At 44.1% G+C, this 21,526-nt stretch overlaps 1 protein-coding gene across 7 annotated transcripts in view; it reads left to right on the plus strand.

The window, feature by feature from the left end:
- KCNH7 (potassium voltage-gated channel subfamily H member 7) overlaps window positions 1-21,526 on the plus strand; it is a 372,812-nt gene that overhangs the window by 219,403 nt on the left and 131,883 nt on the right. For all 7 annotated transcript variants that reach the window (XR_013228058.1, XM_077319889.1, XM_077319890.1 and 4 more), the window contains exon 3: window positions 7,847-8,002. Coding sequence is in view for 6 of the 7 variants with exons in the window: in XM_077319889.1 (XP_077176004.1) it covers window positions 7,847-8,002 (156 nt within the window). In the remaining variant the exon portion in view is untranslated. The remainder of the gene's footprint in view (window positions 1-7,846; window positions 8,003-21,526) is intronic.

The raw sequence follows: 21,526 nt of genomic DNA on the forward strand, positions 1-21,526 counted from the left end.
CATGCGCCTGAGAATGAGAGCATATCGTCAAACAGGTCCTGTAGGCTTTTAGCATGCTAAACCCATATAACCTGTTTGGCCAGGCACAGTAGTGTGACAAAATGTACCTTATAGGTCATGATAAATTCCAGCACCTAAAATCTCATCAGTAGCTGTTGTCACTTATGCCACCGTCTTCCTCACTTCCTCACCTTCTTATAAGAATTGGAACGCCGTGCCAGTCTTTTCAGAATTTCAGGCGATCGACTGTGCTCCTTGAAGCTGCACCACTTGGCTTGTTTGTTTCTCTTAAAAACCAAGCATCTGTCTGATATAACCAGTGAGCCAATCTATTATGTGAAATAGCTGTGCCCTTAAAAAAAAAAATTGAGTACCATGGATGGTAATTTAGTACTTAAGAGAAGCCCTTGCTTATAACAAATTGGAGCTTAATATCCTTTTATGAAATTTCAAAGTCTGAACATGGAATAATGTGGCAGAATTAACTTATTCATCACATTACTATAAATTAAGATCTTGCCATGGAATTTGTCCATATGCTTTTACTTCAGTTTAGCATCTGCACAATTACTGTTGAGCAATTTTTTTTTAGAAGAGGAAGAGTTGGTTCTTAAATGCCGCTTTTCTCTACCAGAGGAGTCTCAAATCACCTTCCCTTTCCTCTTCCCACAACAGACACCCTGTGAGGTGGGTGAGACTGAAAGAGCCCTGATATCACTGCTCAGTCAGAACAGATTTATCAGGGCTGTGGTGAGCCCAAGGTCACCCAGCTGGCTGCATGTGGGGGAGCAGGGAATATAAGTTTATAAATAAATAAATAAATAAATAGTCAGTTTAGAGATTTAAGAAAAATCTTCTATACAAACCGGTCTGCCCCCAAAAGGCAATTGACATGAACAAAGTGACATCTGATTAGTTTGCCCAGGACTTGCTCCCTGATGGCATATTTTCTTTTCCTGGTAACACATTATGTGACTGTTATGGTTGTATATGGAGCTATGCCAGGTCACCCAGGCCTGCCCGACCACATAGTTTCATGGGATGTGAATGAACCTCGAAGACTTTCATTCCTAAGTCACAAGTGGGAGACATAAGATGCTTGAGGGCAAGAGATCAAAGGCTTTCATTATTGAGCTACAGATGAAGCAGAAGCCTTTCAAGGTAGAATGACTTCACCCTACTGTTTAAATTCAACAGTATCTATAGTGCGGCTCCTAGGATGTCAACACTTGATCCATGGGCCTTCCACCAGAACACTAGGCAGTGTGCTATACTGCTATCCATTTCCAGTTTTTCAATCAAATCAAGCTGCATAACAGAGGGGACAAGAGACACTGCCCAGCACTAAAACACCCTAATGGCTGGTTGTCAGAGGCAACCACACATTGGTCAGTGACTTTGGCTTTTTGGATACTTCTCTGTGTAGTGATGCATTGGTCTACCTTACCAATGTAAGAGATGTCATACAATATGCTTAGTTATTACCGTACTTGGTGAACAGTGTAATGAATATCCCTTGAACTGAACCACAAAGAATGAATCTGTCTGTAATCCCCTTTTAAAGCTGTTTATTCCTGTGGCCATAACTGTATCCGTTGGCAGCGAATGCCACATTTTAATCCCTCTCTTTTCTGTCCTGACCCTGTGACTGCCCATGAGCTTCATTGGACGCCCTTGAGTTCTAGCATTTGGGGAGAGGGAGCAAAAGTTCTCTTTGTCATCTCTCTCCACACCCTGCATAATTTTATAAACCTCTATCATGTGCCCTCTTAGCTGACTGCTTCCTAACTCAAAAGTACCAGCTTCTTCAGCAGTGGTTCTCAACCTTCCTAATGCCGCGACCCTTTAATACAGTTCCTCATGTTGTGGTGACCCCCAACCATGACACTATGCAAGTGTTCTTTCACAGAAATTAAACCGAAACTGACCCATGGCGTGAAGATCCATTGTTCATGATTGTATATAAATTGGGGTTTTTCTGGGGGTTCTCAGTTCAAATTCTGCCTCTTGTCCTGCCAAGCTGCGCCACCACCTGGAGCGCCTGGCGGGAGACTGCGCTGTGCTGGAGGCACTTCTGGAGCAGCTGGCAGCTGAGCGCAGGCGCCTGCAGGAGGAACAGCAACAGTGGCACTGCCCCCCCCAGCCAAGCTGCTCACCCTGCAGCAACTCCAGTGAAAGGGTCATTTGAACCCCAAAGGGGTCCCGACTCCCAGATTGAGAACCACTGCTCTTCAGCCTTTCTCCATAGGGAAGGGGTCCCAACCCCCTACTCATTGTGATTGTCTCATTCTGTACCTTTTTCATTTTTTTCTGAACCTTTCTATTGCACATTTATTGAATAAGCTGCTTCCTTCTCAAAGTGAGCCTTCAGCAATCACAGAAAACCTCACACAAATATTTTCTCTCCCTCTCACTGCAGCACTCCAATTTTTAAACTTGGTATTCCCGTTCTGTTTCTAAATTTTCCACAGTGGAAGATCTTTAGTCTCCTTTTCGACATTTCCAAAATCCTATTCTAAAAGCGTTCTCCATACAGACTTTTTCTCCCCTGCATTTTTCTTTGCTGTGTTTGAATCTCTTCTGCTGGTTTTGGTGTGACTTCTAACCTGGTATTAGTTTCAGTGGAGAGAGAGAGAGAGAGAACTTGCTAGTTTTTTCTTGCTCAGAGGAACTAGGGTACAATTTGGCACCAAAGCATATCTGCTTGTCTACCAGTCTTGAGCAGAGAGATGCTGGTGAGAAATGGGCTTTGAAAACATGGTCTGAGCCATCTGTCCCAACCACCATGTGGTAGCATTTATCCCAAGGAAAACTTCTGGAGAACTCAAAAGTTTGAACATTGCTTTGCTTCCTTCCGGATGGTCCTGAGAAAAGGTATTACAGACTGAGTTTTCTTGTTGGACTCTACAGAAAGGCAAAGCATGAATCATTCCTTTCCCTGAGTCATTGAGCTTCAAAATAGGTCTCGGAGCAACACCACGCTCCCTGCTGCTGGTGATCTTCCGGCTAACCTCCACTGTGATCTGTCCATGGTGCTGAGACTTTCATGCCTTGCACAGCAGCCTGAAGCAAGAGAAGGAAAGGTCCTATAATGTGCATGTATGGATGTCTCCGGGCAGTGCCTTTCCTCAAATCCATTCTAAAATACCACTTCACCTAAGATGAAGAGGGTTTTATTACACCCCACTTTTCTGTACTAGGAGTCTCAAAGTGGCTTCCAATTGGCTTCCCTTTCCTCTCCCCTCAACAGACACCCTGTGAGGGAGGTGAGGCTGAGAGAGCCATGATATTACTGTTAAATTATTATTTTTTTTATAATTCAACACTGGGTAGGACTAGAAGAATGCACAGATGTACACAGGAAATGGGAAGAATGCAGATAGCTTTCTATTTTCAAAAACTTTTGGCATTGCAAATCCAGCCAAAAATCTGAGTTCCAAACGGGTGACATTTAAGAGAATAATGGAGCTTTCTTCAGACTGAGAATCATTGATGACAGGGTAAATTGCAGGTGGTGGGTTGCTGCTGAATACCTTCCCAGTGTGATGCCACACATGCGTTCAAAGCATTTCTACTGAATAAAAATATTACTAAAAAAAGCAGTATGAAAAAGATAAAAGAGATCCTGGAATTCAGGAAAACACAAGCCTTTGAAACAAAAAAAAAAAAACATCCACAGGATTTCCTCCTTTCCCGTGAATAATTTATAGAATGAATACTAGAGGATCCAGTGGAAGTAAATAACAATGGCTTCACAGACAGACTGACTTACCTTTCGATCATTTTGGCTTGCTGGCCCAAGATGGCGGCGGAGTGAGAGCGTCTAACCAACACTCCCAGATAAGATTTGCTATGTAGCTGTATTATCTTTGTTTTAGCCTTGCTTGCCAACAACCCTCTTATCACGTTTTTGGCTAGCTGCCACTGTTGATTACAGGACCTAATTTTTGTGCTTCGTGTCCAGAGGTTTTACAGACAACAAACTTCACAGTTTTACCTGATTTGTTGAGATGCTGTGTTGCTGATTCTCTGCAGCTGAACTTGAAGGAGTCGTCGTTGTTTGGTTTTTTAGGGTTCTTTCTTGGCCTCCCTTTTTCTTTTTGTTTTTCCCTACAATTGTGTGGGTTTTTTGGTTTTTGAAAGCCAGCTTGCTCTTGCTATTCTGGCTACTGGCTTCAGCAGGGGAGTGTGAAGCCTATGTACAATTACTATTGCTTTGATACATTTAAAGTGACCAGCTCACCCCAGAAGCTACTATTGGAGTTGGATTCAACTGAGGGACTTTCTGTCGTACCTCCCGATTAGTCAGTCTGGCGAGGCTGTGCGCGGCTCGCAATTGGTCCCTATGGGCACCCTTCCTCATCACTGACAGGGCCCACCTTTGGTGCCCTTAACAAATTATTTTATCCGCTCCACTAGAAGCGGTTAAAGATTAAAGTCCCTTCAAGAAACATGGGCCATTACAGAAATTCAGCTTCAGGGTTACCAAATTTCAACCTAAAGGCGTTACCTCCCAACAAGAAAGGTAGAAATCCAATGGGACTTTGCATCCTGGTGAAATCAAATATTAGATCTAGGGCTATGCTAATTGACTCATGTCCTCCTCCAGCTAATGCAGTCTTTCTAGCAAAGCCAAAGCTAGTTTTAGTTAATATTTACATTCCACCTCTATCAGAGATGGAATCTGGATTGTTAAACTGGGGAAAGGTAACTAACTATATTACTTCCCTAAAATCAGAACATCTCAAGGCCAAAATAATTCTAATGGGTGATTTCAACGCCAGAATAGGGATAACTAGTTGTATTTTAAATCTCCACTCTACATGCGCCCAAGAAAAGATCTTTATTGATGCTAAATCTAACATTGCTTTTAAGTATTTTTCCAAATTGTGTAATGAGTTAGAGCTAAAAATACTTAATGGCTCAAGAAGCTACCCAAACACTAACAAATTCACATATATATCTGCTAGGGGAAACAGTGTTATTGATTATTGTTGCATGTCTTCAGAGTTAGTCAATCTTGTCAAGGACTTTGCCATCAAATGTCGCACTGAAAGCGATCACATGCCACTATCTCTTTCAATTCAGATTGAAATTATAGAACCTCTCCTTGTTAACGACCCTTCACCTGACACCGCCCTATTATTTAGGAAGATTAACTGGACAACATCAACTGCTCCTCTCGTGGAAGAACTCCTAGAGTCTCCAAAATTAATTGCCTTTAGAGAAAGCCTTATCTCTGCAGAGTCTATTCAATCTGCCTTATATACCTATGATGAATTAATGGAATCTCTTTATTCCTTAGCTAACCCTGTGAAGGTTATAACCAAAATAACCACCTGGTTTGATTAAGGATTGTCTAGCTAAAAAGAAAGAATTACGTAATCTTTTCAAAACTTTCTTAAAATCCAGTCACCAAATGGACCAAGATTGCTACATCAAAACCAAAAAAGAATATGAGATACTGGTCAGATCCAAAAAAACAATCTTTTACAAAAAGGATTGGGAAGACTTAAACAAAGCTTTAAAATCGCCTAACAACTGGATTTTTGGGAAGGTAGTCACCAATGCCCTAAATAATACAAACAACAGTCACATACTTCATATTGCAGCACATTCCTGGGTAGTCCATTTCTCTAAGCTGCTTTCAGGTCCAACTCCAGTGGAGTCAACTAGTCCCAGCAGAGTACAGTCCCCTTTGCCTCATTGGATAAAGGTTCATCCAAGTGATATCAGTAATCTGATATCCTGTAAATCGCCAGGCCCAGATGGAATCCCTCCAGAAATGTTTATTCATTTTTTTTTTAATGCTACTGGTCATATCCCCGAAGCTTGGCTAAGCTCTATTATCTTGCCCATTTTTAAAAAGGGTAACATCAATCTGCCAGGTAACTACCGCCCTATTAGTCTACTATCTGTTATAAACAAGCTGTATGCAAAATACCTAGCCAACATTCTTTCTAATTGGATCCACGACAATAACATACTAGGGCCAGAACAAATAGGATTTAGGAAAGGCAGCACCACACTTGACCATTGCGCTGTCTTAGCCAGTCTAATCGAGAAATACTTAAGTCCCAAGATAGGGAAATTGTTTAAGTCAGCCTTTGATTTGATCCCGAGAGAAAAACTGTAGCAGAAATTGGCGGATTTAAACATCGAGGACCACCTATTACTTTTATTAAAATAACTACATTGTAATAATTTCTGCCAAGTAAAGTACTCAAAAGAGGGGAATCTAACTGATAAAATACCCATTGATATGGGAGTGAAGCAGGGATGCATTCTTGCTCCTCATTTATTTAATCTTTTTCTTAGCGATCTCCCTGCTCTTTTTGGGAGAACCAATGGTCACCCCCCCCCTCGGTAGATAATAGGTCTACACCTCTGTTACTGTACACGGATGATACAATCATCCTTTCAAGAACCCAAATAGGCCTAACAAGATATCTTAGAACTTTTATACATTACTGTACCGAAAACCATCTCACAATTAATTTTGAGAAAACTAAGATCTTAGTCTTTGCCAAAGGTAGACATAAATACCAGTGAAAGGTGAGAGGCGATCAAATCGAGCAAGTATATCACTTCAAATATCTTGGTATGAATTTAGCTATAACAATAAGTGGACTTACCATATAGAGAAGGTTGTCAAATCCTCTAAGGCAGGGGTAGTCAACCTGTGGTCCTCCAGATGTTCATGGACTACAATTCCCATGAGCCCCTGCTGGCAGGGGCTCGTGGGAATTGTAGTCCATGAACATCTGGAGGACCACAGGTTGACTACCCTGCTCTAAGAGACAACTGGCTTTACTGGCAAAAATTTTCCACCAGAAGGGTTATAGGAATTTCTCGGCCACAATGAAAATCTAAGCAGCTAAAATAACCCCACAACTGCATTTTGGAAGCCCAGTTTGGATTGGTGCATTCAGCAACAAAGTTGAAAAATGTCAATCTACCTTTTTAAGGCAATTGTTGGATGTACCAAATTGTGTCGCAACCCATATACTCTTAGCTTGGTCAACAGACCCTAGAAACCAGAGCCTGGCTTTGTACATTCAAATACTGGTTAAAAATCCACTTCCATTCTTTCCCACTATCTCTACTTTCTAACACTTTAGGAGATCCCTATTTTATTAAGGACTTTAATGAAGTAATTTTTCATAAACTTTGTTGCTTAGGATTAGATCTATCTACTCTAATTAATTATGATGAGAGCAAAGTCCTGAAGCTGATCCCTAAAAGACTAGAAGACCAGGATATTCAGATAATAGGCACATCAACCCACAGGATCTGTTCACCAGGCCATTGGGACATCCCCTGGTCTTATAAATCAATGCCCCTATATCTGCAAGTTTTAGATGACTATTCCCTTAAAAGGGCCTTTCTCCTTGCATGCCTAAACATCTTCCCTTCAAACCTATCAAGAGGACGCTTCCTTCAAATCAAAATGAGAGAAACTGTCTGCACAGGTGCAATGTACCAGATTCCCTTAGCCACCTATTATTCAAGTGCCCCAAATTTCAGATGTTCCATCATTATCTGGGGGTTTTTATGGGGAAAATGAAGTATCTGTGCATTGATGAGAAACATCTAGTGAAGATGTTTCTGAGTGTAAAGGAGGCTTCTCAGATAGTGGACCTTGCAAAAATCCTGTCAACTATCTCGAGAACTAATCTGTCTGTGCTGCAGATCGGCTATACGGCATAAGGCCTTATTACTGTTGTCCATATGTCTATGTCTGGAATTTGTTTCTGTTTTAAATTTTGTTTTAAGTATATCAAATCTTATGCCAGTAAAGGTATCTGAATCTGAATCTGACTTACCTTTCCCCTGTTCTTTTTAGGCTCCACCTTCATCTGCAACACCCACATCATCCCAGTGAAAAACCAGGACGGCGTAGCCATGATGTTTATCATTAACTTTGAGTACGTCACGGGCGAGGAGCCTCTAGAGTCTCCAGAGAAATTCAACCAAATACTTTCACCCAAAGTCACAAACCGTAAGTGCGATTATTATTGGGGTAGGGCGGAATGTGGGATGCAACATGAACGGGGGACCCAACAGGAAACTATTCATCGATTGTTCTAATACCTTAGCCTTAACTTAAGGAAGGAAGTTTCTTGGAATTGAACTGTTATCCTAGCAATGTAGAAACTGCCTCCATATGGATCCAGTGTCTTCTCACCACAGGTGACTATACCGTGGTCAAGATACACTCCAAACGAACCGTCAATTCCTTTAGGTAACTCCAGTCCAAACAAAAGTTATAGTAATTGTCCAGGCTATTCCAAATTAATAATGGATCTTTTTATTTCTTCTTTTTATAATAACTCAAAACTTTTGTAATTCATCCAAAATCATAACAGAAATAAATCACAACCAAAACGGGTTCCTAGGTAAATAATATCCCGTTTAAACCATTATTAATTTGGAATAGCCTGGACAATTCCTATATATTTTGTTTGGATTGGAGTGGTCAAGATACAGTCAGCAGGTCCCTGTCCAAGGGTGTGATGGGCCACAACATTTAAATGATTAGATACCCGACTGATATCCTACTGCAAAGAGACCTAGATGCATTGGAAAGACTCATATGGTTAGCTACTAACCATGTGATAGATTCATTTGTATATTAGAAGAAGAAGAAGAAGCCGCTTTTCCATACCCGAAGGAGGCTCAAAGCGGCTTACAGTCGCCTTCCCATTCCTCCCCCCACAACAGACACCCTGTGGGGTGGGTGAGGCTGAGAGAGCACTGATATCACTGCCCGGTCAGAACAGTTTTATCAGTGCCGTGGCGAGCCCAAGGTCACCCAGCTGGTTGCATGTGGGGGAGCGCAGAATCGAACCTGGCATGCCAGATTACAAGTCCGCACTCCTAACCACTATACCAAACTGGCTCTCCTTCTCCTATTACTTCAGCCATTCCGTGTCCAGATTTGGGGTAATCGCCTCCTGCATGGCTATGAAAACATTTTAAGGGACCAAAGGTGTTTAGCATTGAAGACTATTTCATTGCACTAATGATCAAAAAACGCTAGACTAGCAAACTGTAATTGAATGCAAATGTCTTGTAGTTTTCATGGAACACCTTGTGGCTTCACACAGAACTTGAATAAAAGTTGTGGAAGATCCTTCCATCTGTAGCGCATAACTAAGAAGTTCATTGAGATATCCAAAAGCATGCACTTTAAATGAGCCTGTGGCATTCACATAGTACACATACAGGAAACCATTGCTCCACTAATTTGGGAGATAGTCTATAATGATGATGATGATGATGATGATGATGATGATGATATAAACAAAAGGTTTTCTCTTATTTTGTAAGAAAAAATGAGTCAATAAATTGCTTTCTTTAGAAAGATAGTTAAACTGAGCTGAAATGTTAAGTTGAGCAAGATACAACTCCAGTAGAACTCCAGTAGAACTCACAGACCAACAAGATTCCCAGAGTATAACTTTCAAGAGGCAAAGTTTTCTTTGTCCGATTTTAACATATAAAATTCATAGTAAATAACACATGGAATTCACTGCTTCGGGAACTGGTAGCTTCAAGAAAGGATAGGATAAAAATATGGAGCAGAGGTCCATCTGTGGCTTTTAGCTCAAGGTTTAGAGAGAACACTATTTTGGGAATATTGATACTTTGTGTTCTTGATGCTTGAACAATGGTGGGAGGGCTTCTGAGGTTCTGACACCACTGGTGGCCCTCCTAATGGCACATAGGTTTTGGCCCCTGCGTAACATAGAGTGTTGGAGTAGATGGGCCATTGACTTGATCCAACATGGCATCTCTTATGTTCGTTCTTAGGTTCTTATAGCTAGGTATTTAAGGGTATCTGAGTATACAAAGGCTGCCTAAGGAGGTGGTGAGCTCCCCCTCACTGGCAGTCTTCAAGCAAAGGTTGGATACACACTTTTCTTGGATGCTTTAGGATGCTTTGGGCTGATCCTGCGTTGAGCAGGGGTATGGACTAGATGGCCCGTGTGGCCCCTTCCAACTCTATAATTCTATGATTCTATACAAAGGTATCTGGGGAATAAAGCTTGGACTCTCAGAAGCTTGTACCCTGTTTGTCTTTAAGGTTCTGCTGGACTCATAGAGCCAGTGTGGTGTTGTGGTTAAGAGTGGTGGGCCCTGATCTGGAGAACCCAGCTCTTTTTCTCCTTGGCCTTCAACGTCCTACTGGAATTGACACTTGCATTCCTATTACAGACCAACCCATCAGAAAGTTTAGGCTGGAAGCAAGATTTGAGGTTTTACATCTTTCCAAGGATGGGCATGTGAAGTTTTTTGTGCAGAGGCAGGATAGGAGCCCTGCAACAGCCAGGCCCGAATGAAATCAGTGGGAACGATCTTGCATTCAAAAGAAATTAGTCCCTTCCACAGTCCCACTTCTTTCACACTGCAGAGAAGCTTCCTGCCTCACAAGGCATTGCTTGCATGGTTGCTTAATGCACTTCCGTGTGAGCTGAATTTCATGTAATTCGAAAAGACTGACCTTAATTGTTCTCCTAACATTTTTTAAAAATGTACTTCCCAACCTGTATCTCCTTCGCAAGCTAACATCGTGTTGCTAAAAGATCCTATAAAAAATTAAACCGCTGCTGCAAGCATTAAAAAAAATCACAGTCAGATCTTTCATAACCCTCCCAAAAGCCGGCAATGAGGAACTCTTTTAGACCCCCTGCCCCCAGGAAGCCCTTTCCATAATTGAAGGGTGGCAATCAAAAAGGCATTACTTTTTTAAAAATTCATTTACACTCCACCTCTCTTCTCAATGGGACCCCAAAACAGCTCACATCCTCCCCCTCTCCTCCATTTTACCCTTACAACAACCCTGCAAGGTAGTTTAGGGTGAGAGTATGCGACCGGCCCAAGGTCACCCAATGAGCTTTGATGTCTGTGTGGGATATGAACCTGAGTACCCCAGATCCTAGGCCAGCCTGTCTCAACTTTTTTTTTTTTATTCTTGAGAAACCCCCAAAACGTTCTTCAGCCTATCTCATGAGAGTCAGGATGGATTACCCTAGAGATAAAAGCATATAAATTTGCAATATCTGAATTTGCAATATAAAAATAGTTTTTTTTAAAAAAAATTAGATTATAAACATTAGAACAAGAATTAGATAATATTTTCTCAGTTTTTTTACCATTGAGAAACTCCTGAAACATTCTTCAGGCTTTGAGAAACCCCAGAAGTGGCACGATCATGCAGGATATGGTTGGGAAGCAGAGCTTTGGACATGCCCATGCGGGGCCCCTCCCCTCCCCACTCCCTCCAAGCCCATCATTGGCCATTTTGGGAGTGGAGGGCAGCTCAGTATTACCATATATGGTCATAACACTCAATAAATGTTTAACAACTGTAAAAAATATATAGAAAAATTAATTAACTCTCACATGTTCAGGAAAGCCTTCCAGGGCTGTCACAAAACCTTGGTTGAGAAAACCTGACCTAGGCCAACTCTCTAACTCAGGGGTAGTCAAACTGCGGCCCTCCAAATGTCCATGGACTACAATTCCCATGAGCCCCTGCCAGCATCGCTGGCAGGGGCTCATGGGAATTGTAGTCCATGGACATCTGGAGGGGCGCAGTTTGACTACCCCTGCTCTAACTATACTACATCAGACCAGCAGTGATTGTTGTTCTGGACAGGTGTGCCATTCTAAAAAAGGGTACCCTTTGTAGGTATGGATCTATGCTGTGTAGCTAGCATATGGGCTCATAAGGCTTGAAAGGGTAAGCACAGAAAAGTGTTTCGTAAATATTTATATAACACAAATGTTACAATTAGAAGAGGAAGAGTTGATTTTTCTACCCCGCTTCTCTCTACCCGAAGGAGTCTCAAAGCGGCTTCCAACCGCCTTGCCTTCCTCTCCCAACAGCAGACACCCTGTGAGGTAGGTGGGGCTGAGAGAGTTCTGAGAGGTCACCCAGACAGCTGCATGTGGAGGAGGAGCGGGGAATCAAACCCGGTTCTGCAGATTAGAGGCCACCGCTCATAATCACTACATCACACTGGCTCTTTAGTAATTAAAACGATTACTGGGCCTGCAAAAGGGAGCTCTTCTGCCAGGTCTTTGGGTGAGGCCAGGGCGTGTAAGATCAGGGCCCCTCCCTGAGTTAGCCGCGACATCAGTCTGCTTAGGCAGTCTCCAGGGTTGTGTGAGTCTGTGAGCCAAGGTGTGGGGGGGAGCTTAGTCGCCACCTGGGGGGTGGGTTATTAAGTTTTAACGGGGGTAGCGATTTTTCAGACTTTTATGGGGTTTTGTATAGGGATTTTAGATTGCGACCCGCCATGAGTCACTTTGTGAAAGTGAAGGGTTATAAATCAAAATAAATAAAATAAAAATGTAATTCATAATCCCCTGGATGACAGTTGCATGTTACGCTTTTTTTTAATGTGTACTTGAAAAGATCTCTGTACTTAATAAAACCTGGTTTAACTTCAGGGGAAGGTCAAGTTGGACTGGATTAGTCCAAAAAGTGACCAAATGGACATTGATTTGGGTACTTTTCAGACTATCCAAACCAAATCGTACATGTCTAGTCAGAACCACTGCTGGGCAGATGCTCCATCTGGCCATGCCTACTTCCTAAAAACACATAGTAGACAGGGAAGGTATTGAGAGCATGGGGATCCCTGGGACTAAACTCTTTGCTAGAGAGTCTGTACTGCACACATATCTCCCCGTGGTACTTCCCTTTTGGATTTATTGGTCCTTAACTCCATGCCTCTTGTGGTGCAGAGTGGTAAGGCAGCAGACATGCAGTCTGAAAGCTCTCCCCATGGGGCGGTGAGTTCGATCCCAGCAGCCGGCTCAAGGTCGACTCAGCCTTCCATCCTTCTGAGGTCGGTAAAATTACCCAGTTTGCTGGGGGATAAAATGTTAATGACTGGGGAAGGGAATGGCAAACCACCCCGTATTGAGTCTGCCAAGAAAACACTAGAGGGCGTCACCCCAAGGGTCAGTCATGACCCAGTGCTTGCACAGGGGATACCTTTACCTTTACCTTTAACTCCATGCCATCTTCATGTTGACCTGGAAATGGTTAGGTTTTGCACTCCTTTCTTACCCAAGAAATGAACAAAGCTTGAGTCCAGTGGCACCTTTAAGATCAGCAAAGTTTTATTCAAGGTACAAGCTTTTGTGTGCATGCCCACTTCCTCAGATACAATGACATGGAAATGACCAGCCGTGTTGGTCTGAAGTAGCACAATAAAGTAAGAGTCCAGTAGCACCTTTAAGACCAACAAAGATTTATTCAAGGCATGAGCTTTCAAGTGCAAGCACTCTTCCTCAGACTATGAACTGACTCCTACTGTTATGATGGTCAGTTCTTAGTCTGAGGAAGAGTGCTTGCACTCGAAAACTCACGCCTTGAATAAATCTTTGTCTTAAAGGTGCTACTGGACTCTGATTTTATTATGGAAATTGCCAGTCTGTGCATATAGATGGAGGGTGAACCGCAAATTAGCATACAGCGTAATGAATATGTTTAACAGATTCAAGGACCTAACAGGAATAATAAGTGTAGTTTATATGGTTACCATTTGTATGGGCTTCATTCCGGCAGAAAATATATAACAAAGTTCTAGTCCAGGGGCTCCGGGAAAGTTTATTTCAAGGTATAAGCTTTCATGTGCATGCACACTTATCCAAATACATTGCACAGAAAGGCTTATTCTGTGAATATTTTTAGAAGAAGAAGAGCTAGGTTGTTTTGTACCTCATTATTTTACTACCTGAAGGAGTCTCAAAGTGGTTTACAATCATCTTCTCTTCCTCTCCCCACAACAGGCACCCTGTGAGGGAGGTGAGGCTGAGAGAGCTCTGAGAAATGTGGCTGACCCAACATCATCTCTTTGCGAAGGAGATAACACAGTTGGGAGACCTTTAAGCAGACAAGGATCTGGCTACAACAAACAGGCCCATCTATCCAACAGACAGCCTTCTCCCAAACCCTAGAAGTTTAAAATAGCTTGTTCCCCGGTGGAGGGAAAAATTAATAGGTTCTTCTTTCTACATGGGAAGTGCTGCTTCCTGGCAGCCTGTTTCTGAGCAAGAATATGCCACAGATTCCCCTTTGGGCACAGGATTAATTTTGGAAGTGGGCCTTAATAGCTCAGCAAAGGACCCTTCATTCATTCATTCATTCATTCATTCTTCTTCTTCTTCTTCTTCTTCTTCTTCTTTCTCTCTCTCTCTCTCCTTGCACTCTTTCTGCTTTCATTTCATTCATATTTGAATCAGCGCTTTTTCAAGAGAGATATCTGCAAAACGCGAGGCATAGCTGAAGGCAAAGCAATTCCTCACAAATCCAATTTTAAACTGGCACACACAAATATTCATATCAGAACTGTCTGCACAGTCATCCAATTAAGAACCATATGAACAGTAGTTGGGGGGATTTTTAAATCCTTTTTTTTTTCCAAATTGGAAACATAATCTGCTTGCAGATAGCCTAATGGCACAATAAGAGGCTAAAGACGTTAAATGCGTTACTCATGAATTATTTGCTCAGCTCTGCTCTTTGGTGAAAGCTAAGGCTATTAGGCAGTGAAAACGCAGTACGAAGTAAGGGACGGAAGCAATTTTTGGGCCACTGGGGTTGCCAGCCTCCAGGTGGAAGCTGGAGATCTCCTGGGATTAAAGTGATCTCCAGGCACCCATTATCAGGTCACCTGGGGAAAATGGCCACTTTGGAAGGCAGACCCTATGGTATTATGCCCCACAGAAGTCCCTCCCCTGCCCAAACCCCGCCCTCCTTAGGCTCCACCCACAAAATCTCCTGGTAGCCCAATAGATTATATTGACATATTGTGACGAGCACTCCTGGCCTGCCACAACCCTGACACCCAGTACACAGTGTGGAAGGGTTCTGACTGAATTATTGGCAAAACTGGTGGAATCTCAACCCGTCTCCCCTCTCAAGGGTCCCGAGGCACCAAACCCACTTTCAGCTTTTAAGACCTCAGCCATATATTTGTAATGATATTTATGAACATTTTAAACTCTTTACTATGAGGAGGAAGAGAGCCAACAGGGGACAGTGGTTAAGAGCAGCGGTTTCTATTCCGGCGAGCCGGGTTTGATTCCCCGCTCCTCCACATGCAGCCAGCCATGTCACTTTGGGGCTAGTCACAGTCCCGTCAGAGCTGTTCTCACAGGGCAGCTCTTTCAGAGCTCTCTCAGCCTCACCTACCTCACAGGGAGTCTGTTGTGGGGGAGAGGAAGGGAAGGCGACTGTAAGCCACTTTGAGACTCCTTCGGGCAGTGAAAAGCAACTCTGCTTCTTTGAAATCTGTATCAGGTAACTAAAAAAAAAACATGTATTTTACCGAATCCCGACCTCTCACTGCTTGAAGTTGCAGCACTCAGCCGAGAGAATGTACTGAACTTTGGCCTGCTGGAGTTGCACATAAAAAACAAGCTGCAAAATTTATCAAAAGCCGTCTTGTGTTTTATATGGGAAAGAGGAGCAAGACAAGAAAGCTCTCTCTTGCCTTCCCGACCCAGTGCTGCCTTTGCTTCTCTGCGTGGATTAAAGCAAGACCTATGGCAGGCAGACATGGGAAAAGGAGAGCCAGCTCCATAAGGAGGGCTCATTAGAGGGACAGCTTTTCTTAAATCACAGATCCACCAAAGGATCTGACACTCCCAGGCGCCAACTCGTTCCAGACCTGCTTCACAGTGTGGGCCAAGGATGGGACACAGAACACCCAGAGCTCCTCTGGCTTTGCCCCCCAGACTTCAGGGGGCACAGCCAGACAGTCTCTGGCAGTGGTTTGTTCATTTATTCATTGATCTTTAATTTCTATGCCGCCTCTCCTCACAAGAGGACTCAGGGTGGTTTGCAATGAAACTCAAGTGAAAGCCTATTAAAACCAGCCCCCCATTCTGGCGACATTCTGGCCTCCGATGCATCTCGGATCCTGTCTGTACACATACCCAAACAGAGGCTTCAAATTGGCCCCTGCCTGTTTAGATGCCGCACATCCAGTATGATCTCTGCAAATACCCCCAACGTGGTGCAAGAGCTTTACCGAAGAGGCAGCTATTGGGCAAAATGTGCTTAAAGTAGCCTGGGTCTTTCCCCCAAAAGAATGTTTTGTTTCTGATTTCGCTTAGGATGTAAATCTTTTGTGACATGCTACACTTAACCAATTTTGCTAAATTCGAGCCCTTCGAGCACGAAAGAGATTCCATTTGACATGTTGCACCTACAAGGAGATTCATGCCAAAGCTCTGCAAATGTTTCTTGTAAATCCCAGTTGGAAGGGGTCCCAGCAGAGAGAATGGATATCGCTCCACATGCCGTGCACGATGCATGTGTACTTTGTCAACCCGCTGAGGAGCTAGCAGAACAGAAGGAACCACAGAGAGAGGGTTTTGCCCAGTGCTGGAACATAATCGGAAATTTTCAAGGCACTTCTTAGCAAAGTGATGAACCCCCCAAAATAAAATTCTTTTGAGCATTTCTTTTCATTTTTATAAGTATGTCTCTGAAACAGAATGTTAGACAAGAACAAGCTCTACATAGAAAAGAAAGGAATAAGCGGAGAGAGTAACCGATCTTTCCCCAAATGAAATAATCAGTTGCTCGCTTGATCCCGTGAATATTTCAGCGGGTGGGCACGGGGAAGCCCTTTTCCCTTCTCCCCTGGATCAGCCAGTAAATACAGTTGTGAATCAGCCAGCAAGGGAGAGATATGGATGGAGCTCTACCCCAGGCTCAAATGATACACTGCAACATTTTGAATGTCTTGGGAGTCGCTCAGCCAGTGGGCCTGACTTTGGGGTAAACAAGAAGAGCATAGCTCTGTATTGCTCCCATCTCTTTAGACCAGCATCACCAGGGTTGCCAGGATTTAAGAGCTTTCCTCAATGGTGATCTGACCAGCATCATTAGGTCTCATGGTAGCTACCCTTCCCCTTCTCTCCAGTGGTATTCCAGGGATCATTGTGGGCTGCAGCAGGAAGGAAGGAAGAGGCAAGGAAGATTTGTCCCCAGATCCAAGCAAATGTAAAAAAAAAAAATCACAGCTGCTTAAGCTGTCAGAGTGAAACCACCCTGCCTTTCTCCTCCTGCTGTGGTTGACTTGAGTTTTCCCCCCCATTTTTGCTCCTCAAGGAACCCGAGAGTAACTGGACACCATGCACAGTTAAATCCAGGGCCAATAATGATATCTGGCTTTTGTATAACACTTTAAAGTAGAGTCAGCTGGGCGTGGGGGTAAATAGCGGCGGCCTCTAATCTGGAGAACTGGGTTTGATTCCCCGCTCCTTCCCCATGCAGCCAGCTGGGTGAGTTTGAGCCAGTCACAATTCCCTCAGAGCTCTCTCAGCCTCACCTACCTCACAAGTTGTCTGTTGTGGGGAGAGGAAGGGAAGACGATTGTAATCCCCTTAGAGATTCATGAGACCTGCTGGGTGGCTTTGGGCACTCACAGTTCTCTCAGAGCCCTCAGCCTCACCTACCTCATAGAGCAGGGTTGGTCAGACGGTGGGTCTCCAGAGGTCCATGGACTACAATTCCCATGAGCCCCTGTCATAGGGTGTCTGTTCTATGGAGAGGAAGGGAAAGCTGCATTGAGACTACTAAAAAGCAGTGTAAAATGCCAGCGCTTCTTCTAGAGCCAGTTTGGTGTAGTGGTTAGGAATGCGGGCTTTTAATCTGGCATGCCGGGTTCGATTCTGCACTCCCCCACATGCAGCCAGCTGGGTGACCTTGGGCTCCCCACGGCACTGATAAAACTGTTTGAGCAGGAATATCAGGGCCCTCTCAGCCTCACCTACCTCACAGGGTGTCTGCTGTGGGGAGAGGAAAGGGAAGGCGAATGGAAGCCGCATTGAGACTCCTTCGGGTAGAGAAAAGCAGCATATAAAAACAACTCTTCTTCTTCTTCTTCTTCTTCTTCTTCTTCTTCTTCTTCTTCTTCTTCTTCTTCTTCTTCTTAAGTGCTCAAAGCATTACTTTCATTATATTGTGCTATACTGCATATGACAAACGTGTAAAGCAGGAAAATGTTATTCTCTGTATGATGCATGCGGGGACCTGAGTCGGAGAGAGAATACACTTTCCGGGGCCACCTAGTGAGTTCAGAGAGGAACATTTGTAGCTGGAACTCCCAGATCAGCAGCTCAGGGCTTACAGCTTCACCCTTCCAATCCAGTTGACTTTAAGGACTAAGAAGGGTGTCACTCTGTTTAAGACTGCCCCGTTCAGCATTTAGCCACTGGTCACACCATATGTAGCACCCGTTTCACTCCCGCCCTTAAAACAAGGAAAACAAACCGGAGGCTTTGTGAATGGCAGCAAATGTTCCACTAGGTACAAGGTGCTTTGTCATCAGAGGGATTGTTATCCGCCTGCACAAACAGGAAATTGGAAAAACAGACATGACCTCTCTCTCAAGACCAAAGTTCGTCTCTTCCAGACACTAATCCTGCCAATCCCTCCTATATGGATCAGAAACATGGGCTTTACCTGACATAAACAAACTTGAGACCTTCCAAATGTGAGTCCTGTGGCAGATCCTGTGTGTCTCTCTATGTGATCGTAATCGAAACGAGACAATTCGGACAAAATGTGACAACCAGCCGCAAATTAAAGCATAAATCCAAAAGCGTAGACTGCAATGGCATGGCCATGTTTGCAGAATGAACACCAGCAGACTGCCTCATAAAGTCCTTTGGCAAGAACGACCAGCTGAACGGAAGATCCAGCGATTGGCACCAAAGAAAACACGGCTTGAACAGATTGAGGAAGACCTTAGAAACCAGCGATTGACTGTCCACATGGCCAAAACGACTGCCACCAATCGCCAAGAGTGGAAATTTATTATAAACAAGGCAAAAAATCCAGCAGCACCTACAGCAGCATATTGGCTGAGAGGACAACCTGCTCCACCAATCACCAGCTGAAGGATAAAAAGAAAGAAGAAGGAAAAACGGATGTGTAAAAAAACAAAAACAAAGAGCCCAGCTGTAGCAATCAGTGGTGAATTAAGTACCTGTTCCTGCATCATATAGGCAAAGGCCCACCTGAAAAGCTTTTCTGCTTCTCTTGGCTCCAGATGAACTGTGTCATTTGAAAACAATGTGGGGATATGCAAGCTATCCAGGTGTGTATATGCCTGCATAGTGGAGGATAATATGGGTAGAAGAAGACCTGGTTCTTAAAGCTCAGTTTTTCACTACCCTAGAGAGACCCAAAATGGTTTATAAACACTGTCCCCTTCCTTTCCCCACAACAGACACCCTGTGAGGGAGGTGGAGCTGAGAGGGCTCTAAGAGAATTGATCTGTGTGAACAGCTCTAAAAGAACTGTGACTAGCCTAAGCTGCATGTGGAGGAGCGTGGAATCAAACTTAGTTCTCAGATAGGCCCTGCTGCTCTGAACCGCTACACCACAAACCTTTCCAAGGTACAGAAGAATCCACCCACAATGTTTTCGAAAATCCCATTGATGCCTATTTCCTGTGTTTAGAAGTGGCATCCATGTCTCTGTACCAGATCAAAGACGGCTGTGATGGACAACGGGAAGGGAACAAATACTTGTCAGCCAGTTCCTAGTAACTTGAAGATGGAGGCCCAGGTTATTTGCTATGCCAAGGGCAACGTATGGAAAGGGTTAGAAGAAGAAGAAGGAGGAAGAAGAAGAAGAAGAAGAGTTGATTTTATATGCCGCTTTTCTCTACCAGAAGGAGTCTCAAAGCGATTTACAAGCGCCTTCCTTTCATCTCCCCACAACAGACACCCTGTGAGGGATGTAAGACTGAGAGGGCTCTGACAGAACTGCTCTGTGTAAACAGCTCTATCAGAACTGTGGCTAGCCCAAGGTCACCCAGCTGGCTGCATGTGGGGGGAGCAGGGAATCAAACCCAGCTTGCCAGATTAGAAGCCGCTGCTCTTAACCACTCCACCCCGCTGGCTCAAGTGGCATGCCTATATGTTATGTACAATAATCAATTGCTCCTGCTGCAGAGTTCTTCCCCGGGATCATTAGAATGTGGCATTATTGATACTGAAGTCATATAATACGAAGATTAAGTGGTAGCTCTCGTTGAGAGTATTGCAGAGATGACAAAACGAATGTGGCATTTACGCCATTCTGCTTCCTGGAGCCCATCGCTCTCGTCCGGGGTTCTCTAAAAGCCCCCGCTTAGGAAGTGAAGCCTGCGACACGACCGAGAGTCCCCTGCAGTGGACCATGCCAGCTTTAAGTCGGACGAAAAGCTCGAGCGCTAATAGAAAATCTTTCAGCCCGAGTACATTATTTAAAGAAAGCCCATCTATTATTCAAGCGCTCGTAATGAAATTCTGCCCAGTGTTATGAAACATCCATTTGCTGTCATCGTATGGAATGAATAGGGTTGGAGGCTGAGGCACATAAAGCAAATCCCTGCTGCTCCAGACGAGGGGATGTAACGCAGGACCCCCCTTGGCGCTCTAACACTCCCTGACCGGAACTCGCTCCAGAGCACACACGAGGCTCCTGCATCCCTCGGTTTCACGGGAGCTCAGCGCCCTCCAGGAGGCCAATGCTTCTCTGCAGTGAGGGAGAGAGGAACTTATAGGCAACATATGCACTCTGGGGCCCATAGTGCTGTGGACATGGTATGACATCCAGCTGGCTTCTCCCTTCGTTTTTAGAAGAAGAAGAAGAAGAGTTGGTTCTTATATGCCGCTTTTTTCTACCCGAAGGAGGCTCAAAGCGGCTTACATTCGCCTTCCCTTTCCTCTCCCCACAACAGACACCCTGTGAGGTGGGTGAGGCTGAGAGAGCCCTGATATCACTGCCCGGTCAGAACAGCTTTATCAGGGCTGCCGCGAGCCCAAGGTCACCCAGCTGGCTGCATGTGGGGGAGCGCAGAATCGAACCCGGCTTGCCAGTCCGCACTCTTAACCACTACACCAAACTGGCAAACCAAACGAAATGAGAGGTTGCCAGTTCTCACTCCTTACAGCATGTTTCTCAACCAGGGTTTTGTGAAACCCTGAGGTCTCTTGACAGACCTGGAAGGGTTTCCCAAACGGGTGGGAGTTAACTTACTTTTAATATATTTTTTTAATTGGTTAAACATTTATCAGGTGACATGACGTCCCCACCAAAGTGGCCAATGATGGGCCTGGAGGGGGCGGGAAGGGGAGGGGCCCCGGGTGGGCGTGGACACAGCTCTGCTTCCCAACCACATTCTGCGCGATGGTGCCACTTCAGGGGTTTCTCAACAGTAACAAAGTTGGGAAAGATTCAAAAGGGTAGCCGTGTTGGTCTGAAGTAGCACAATAAAATCAGAGTCCAGTAGCACCTTGAAGACCAACAAAGATTTATTCAAGGCGTGAGCTTTTGAGTGCAAGCACTCTTCCTCAGACTATGAACTCCCTACATGACAGTATGTAAATCTTCGTTGGTCTTAAAGGTGCTACTGGGTTGGTCTTAATGGTGCTACTGGGCTCTGATTTTAAAGTTGGGAAAGGCTGCCTTACAGGCCCATTTATGAGGCTGTTT

This window comes from Paroedura picta, chromosome 2, assembly GCF_049243985.1.
Source record: "Paroedura picta isolate Pp20150507F chromosome 2, Ppicta_v3.0, whole genome shotgun sequence".
In the NCBI taxonomy this organism is placed as follows: domain Eukaryota; kingdom Metazoa; phylum Chordata; class Lepidosauria; order Squamata; family Gekkonidae; genus Paroedura; species Paroedura picta.